General features: G+C 45.1%; 1 protein-coding gene across 1 annotated transcript in view; it reads right to left on the bottom strand.

Moving 5' to 3' along the window:
• ANKS1A (ankyrin repeat and sterile alpha motif domain containing 1A) overlaps positions 1-3,475 on the bottom strand; it is a 184,781-nt gene extending 181,306 nt beyond the window's left edge. The window contains exon 1 of the mRNA XM_015423975.1: positions 3,291-3,475. Within this exon, the coding sequence (XP_015279461.1) occupies positions 3,291-3,475 (185 nt within the window). The remainder of the gene's footprint in view (positions 1-3,290) is intronic.
• Between the last annotated feature and the right edge of the window lie 2,739 nt (positions 3,476-6,214).

The following is a 6,214-nucleotide window of genomic DNA, read 5'->3' as shown; positions in this document are numbered from 1 at the left end:
CGGCTAAGGAAGGGGACCAACTGCCGCACCAGCCGTAGATGATAAAAGGCTGCTTTGGCAGTGGCCGCCACCTGGGCCTCCATCGTTAAGGTGGGGTCTAGGAGCACTCCCAAACTCCTAACCTCCGAAGCTGGCACCAAAGGTGCCCCATCGAAGGCCGAGAGCAGGAGTCCCAATCCCATACCACCCCGACCCAGGCACAGGACTTCCGTCTTCGCCGGGTTCAGCTTTAGCCGGCTCAGCTTGAGCCACCCAGCCACGACCTGTAAAGCCCGGTGGCCGCCCAACATCAGGTAGCTTGTCACTAAAATTTGCCTCCCTTATTGGAGAACTAGAAAATACCTAACGTATCACCAATTGTTAAAGAAGGTTCCAGGGAGAAAAGAGACTAAGAATAAACAATGGTGCAGTGAGATGAAGATTTTATTCCAAAATATTAATATCCCATATGCATCTCGCATTAAGCTTTTTCAGGGGGATCTGTGGAATATAAAACACTTCAAAAGCTGGGTTAGTGGCAACATTACTGTGTTTATAGTCCACAAATCCCCCCAAAGAAGCTTAACATGAAACATGTAGGAGTACTAATATTTTGGATGGAATAAAGTTTTCTTCCCACTGCACCATTGTGTTTTCTTCATTTCTTTAAAACCAATTGGTGCAGCCATTTGTTTTCTTAAAGAAGGATCCAGGGAGAGCGAAGAAATCAAAGATCAGTGGGCATACTGTGGAAGGTTTTATTAAATGTAGAATAATTAAGCATGCAGAAATAAAAACATTGAGGAAGAATCAGCACAGAAGAAGGGAAAACAAGGAAGGGAAGTCCCACCTCATTAATAGATTGGAATTCTCTGGGAATATTAACAAGCACGTGGATATTATGATTGATAGAAACTGGGTTGACTTTACATCAAGTTTGCAGAAAATATCCCTTTCTCCACTGCAGTCCTCTGAAAACAGGACCTCACACATGTGTGGCATAGGCACAGCCAGAAGAAAACGGCAGAAATTGCACATAAATCAAAGAAGAACTTGCACAAGTGGGGGTCTCCTAGTTATCTGTTCCTGCTGCCCCTTGTGTTGCATCCCACAATGTCCCCAAGGGTCCTACAGTTCTCTAGAAGGGCTTTTCATGGGCTGTTGTTAGAGAAAGGGGAGTGTAAAAACCACTGTCCAAAATATGTTTGTGACAGAACACTGTATATCTAAACTTCCAAAAAGTCTGCACCAAAGTCTTCTGAATCAAGCTAAGACATCAGGTGAAAGAAAATATTAAGCAATGGGAAGCAGTGAATGTAAGATTACGTGGTCAGTTCTCACAACAGACACAAGCAACGAAGTCCCCAAGGAACTAATATTGGGATTAATGCTATTTAATGTTCATAAATCATCAGGACCTAGAGTAAACAGCAGAACAACCATATCTGAGGACATCATCAAAATATTCAGGATCATAAAAATGCTTTCTGACTACAAAGCGCTTAAAAAACAACTTTCCAAAATGTGTAACTGGAAAACAAAATTGCACCTGATGTCAAGTGAACATTAACATTGATGTCAAGTGAACATATTAAGGCAAGAAATTAACTTCGCATGTAAAGAAGCTTCTGTCTGTTGGGGGGAGCAAGCGCAAGAGAGCTTTCTTGATTGACATCACCTCTATTTATTCAATGCCTTTTGTATTCCACCTTCCTTCAAACAGCTCAGTTCGAAACACAGATAAGTCTTCCCTTCTGCATTTTATCCTACTAACCCAAATCAGGCTGAGAGACAATGACTGGCCTAAAGTCACCCCAAAAAGTTTAATGGCATGCAAGAATTTGAACCCAGATCTCCCAGGTCCTAGTCCCAACATCCTAATAACTATCCCATATTGACTCTCATGCAGCAGAAGCTACATTAGGTAAAGGTTCCCTTGCTCGAAAGCCAGTCGAGTCCGACTCTAGGGATGCGGTGCTCATCTCCGTTTCAAAGCCAAAGAGCCAGTGCTGTCCGAAGACGTTTCCATGGTCATGTGGCCGGCATGACTAAACACCAAGGCACACAGAACGCTGTTACCTTCCCACCGAAGTGGTACCTATTTATCTACTTGCAATGTCTTGATTTTGAACTGCTAGGTTGGCAGGAGCTGGAACTAGAGATGGGAGCTCACTCCGTCATGCGGCACACTCGGGTCTCGAACTGCTGAACTACTGACCTTCCACAGCTTCAGTTCAGCGTCTTAACCACTTGAGCCACCGCAGCTCCAAAGCTACATTACTGGGAAGAAAATCCACATTTCTGGGAACAGTACACTTCACTAACCCTCCTTCCAGTTTATATTTTGTTTAATTGTGTTTTTAAATTATTTTTAGACAGTTTTAATTCTTGGGGACCCCAAATTGAGTGGAAAGGTGACATAAGATAGAGGGAGACAGCAATGGCTGCCCACTCCTGACCCATCAAAGGAGATCCAATTAACTTTACACTGCATACATTCTTTACATATAACCTCAGTTTCCCCACCCCTTACTCTCTCTTGGCTCTTAAAGTCCTTTTAAGCCACATAGGGACCAAAAATGGTAGCATGCAAAGTGCTTCAGGCAAAAGCTATAAATTAGATCCAAGAGAAGACCAGTAATGCCTACATCTTTATATGGAACCAACTGTGTCTCATAACACAACTACTGACAATGAAAATTTCCATAACTTGGTTGATCCACTATTTTATGAGAGAAACTTTTCTTTTACAAGGGATTCTTTACACAACACAGCCACATGTTAGCCATAAGTCCACCTCAACACATCTGATGTTTCTCTGGTCTAGTCTCCTAAAGGAAAAGAACACCTTCACAAATGAACTCCCCCAGCCAACGCCTCTGCCTATCATAATTCACCAGCTGAAAGCCACTTACTTGAGGAAACCCGGAAACCCAGAAATAGCTATGCCAACTACACACCCACAGCCCTCCAAGCACCTCACAGGAACTCCACACTCCTATCTGCGAAACGACAATTTGTTTTTAAAAATCATGTAGCATAACACGCCGCCGGAGGCTTTTAGACACTCAATAACACCTCGGGCAGCGAATCCAAATGCATGGCCCTCTCCCTCGCCTGAGGCTCTCGTGTGCCTTTGGAAGGCGGAGATTCTGTCCACGAGCAACCGCACCTCAAGGAGAGCAACCGAGACACGCCTCCAGCCACCGAAGAGCCAGCAGCACACAGGCACCGAGCTCTCGCCACCAGCCTCTACAAGACACGCTCGGACGCCCACAGACACCACGGCCACACCCCTGGCAGGGACCTACCTGAGAAGGCTGGAAAGCGGGTGCCCCCCGCCGCCGCCGCCACCTCCACTGCCGCCTCCCCCTGAGGACCCGGAGCCGCCACCAGACCCGAAGCCCGAGCTGAGGCGCTTGCCTGACAGCAGTTTCTCCACAGCAGGCAGATTCCCGGTGCGGGAGGCCTCCAGCAGCTCTTGCTCTTTCCCCATGGCCCGGGCTCAGCCCGGGAAGCCAGCCTGCCCCCCTTCCCGCCCCACCTCCACTACTCCTTTGCTGCCGCCGTCACTCCCCTCAGCCGGTGCGTCCTTCCGGGGTGGGGCCAAGGAGACCACACCCCCTCCTTGGTCATCCACTACTCCCAGTCAGCCAGACAGGCAAAGGAAATGGCGGGATTGTACAGGCAATTATAGTTCTTTCCGTGCTTCTCGCCTATGACGAGGCTGCTACATTTCTCAACAGAACAGCACTGTCATGCTTGGTCCTTTTTTAAAAATAGGAAATATCCACTCCGGCACCAGAGAGATTGCTGCAACCAGGAAAGAACATATTTTCTTCATACAGAGCTACAAGGTTCGACAGCGTCTCTAAAGGACAAAGGAGACCAGCATCTTCATGAGGAAATCACTTTGGGGCTGCTTCATACCTTATTAATTTTTGAAGTATTATTTTGTAGATCATCCTGTACTGAGGTTGCGAAGCGGAGATCTTTACACCCAAGTATTTTTGCTATATGTTGGGAAGCTGCAGATGGGTTGGGCACAGCTGCAGACAGAGATCTACATAACGTATGATGGTTTTACAGTGATTTCCTCTCAAATTCTGCCTTCCGTGTAGAAGTGCTGAGGTGTGGAACACCTCTGGCTCTCTTGTGCATTTAGCCCTGGTATTGTGGAATAGGGAGGCAGGAGGGATTAAACCTCCAAGAGCAGTGTTTCCCAGCCTGTGGTTCGGGACTCAAAAGTGGGTCACAAAGTCTCTGAAAGTGGGTCAGGGGGCTGCCCCTGCCCTTTCTACTGCTCTGTTTGTAGTTTGGAAACCAAGATCTGACCCTGGAAACATGTCAGCCATTACTGCATATACATGTTGATTAAGTAAAATGTGTCCTGATGGTTACTAGAGTGAATTTTGTAGAATTTTAGGGGGGATTAGAGGGAGTAATGTAGAAGGAGAGGGTGGCCAAAGTCTGGAATGTAACCTTCATATGCAAAGGCTGTGTATTTTGGAATGCCACTTACTTGGGGTACATAGTAGAGGCAGCCGCACCCTTTCTGCAATGTTTGTTTTTCTCAAAAACATCAGGTTACCGATTGTAGGAAATGGAATGTCAGAACCCTTGAACCAGCCCTGGATGGGTCACTATACCAAAAAGGTTGGGAACTGCCTCTCAAAAGAATGGTTAGTGCTGAAGGTGTATTGCAGTATTTGTCTTCTGGATAATGCAGCCCTCTCTCTAGAATCAGTAGGTCACAGGGTGGGGGATCTGATTTAGAAACATTTCTGTAACAGAAACAAACCCAGCAGACTTGTCTCTTGTATGTAAAGTATTCACAGCTAGAGTTGAAACAAACACTATGGTAGATGTTGTGGTGTTTTTGTAACACTGAGGTGGTTAGGGATTAGTTTATAATTCAGAGAAAGAGTAACAGGGTTATTCAGAATAACATTTTTTTCCTGGTCAAAGAATCACAAATGGAGGGACTGGGAAAGATGCCTGGAAGAGCTGTCAGTGGATAGCAACTGTCAGTTAGAGCAACAAATAGTGCTATAGAATAGATGGGGGGGTAAGGCCTGTGCCTTTGCCCGTTCTCTTTGTTCACCATTTCCAAACTCTCAACTGTTAGGCTGTTGTTGGTACATGGCTGTTATTTTATGAGGTGCCCTTGGTCCCAGCCCTCTCCCTCTTTTCAGCCGTAGTGGATCTCAGAACTGACCAGCTCTAGCAATGCATATGGGTCAGGGTATGTGCTACCTGACTGTTGCTAGATATGCCAATGATTAAGGGTAAAAGAGTAGATATTGCTAGATTGTTGCTAGATATACCAATGATTAAGGGTAAAAGAGTAGATGTTCCCCAAGTGTTTCAGACAAAATGTGATTATTCCTCTGGGCCCCTATGGTCCAATCTGGACACTTAAAGTAGTTGCCTGCATACTAAAGAAGAAATGCATCCCTTCGTTCCACCACATATGTAAATTAACAATCAATGTGCGATCAGGATTAATAACATTGCAATGATTATTATAAAACATAAACAAATAAAATATATTATTTTCCTGAATTCCTGTCTGCAGCATCCACATGCTTGAAAACATTATCTTTTCAACTTTAATGTATAAGAACCATGGCAACCATGCACTAGCCCCAAGTTTCAATGGCAAAGTACTAACTGTAGGAACATGCAAGGAACACCACGGGGGTTTTAAAAGGACAGTTACTGGAAATTTATCTAATGAGGATATGGCGGCTCCACACTGGTGGAATGAGCTCCCGGAAGAGATCAGGGCCCTGCGGGACCTTTTACAGTTCTGCAGAGCCTGCAAGACGGAGCTCTTCCACCAGGCTTTTAACTAGGAGCCCACCACCACTATCAATGACAACTAAAACCTGTAGAGCCTGGTCCCTGGCTGGTTACTGACAGCCTGTGTGAGCTGATCATATCTGAGGAAGATCAGTGAGCTGCATACTTAAACAACTTATGGATTGCACTCATGTGGTAACATCATTGATATGACATAAAATAACATAGCTAGCATTTTAATATCGTATTGTTTTAATGAACTGTTTTTAAATGTTTTATGGAATTCTGATTGTTATTATGTATTTTACCCTGTGTAAGCCTCCCTGAGCCTGCTCCAGCAGGGAGGGTGGGGTATAAATAAATAAATATGACCAGCCACTAATGAATCTGTGTCACAGCCCTGAAACAAGTAAACAACCTGGCTTTAATT

Source organism: Gekko japonicus, unplaced genomic scaffold (assembly GCF_001447785.1).
Source record: "Gekko japonicus isolate JY-2015 unplaced genomic scaffold, Gekko_japonicus_V1.1 scaffold370, whole genome shotgun sequence".
NCBI classification, from domain to species: domain Eukaryota; kingdom Metazoa; phylum Chordata; class Lepidosauria; order Squamata; family Gekkonidae; genus Gekko; species Gekko japonicus.
This window is presented reverse-complemented; position numbering and strand designations above follow the sequence as displayed.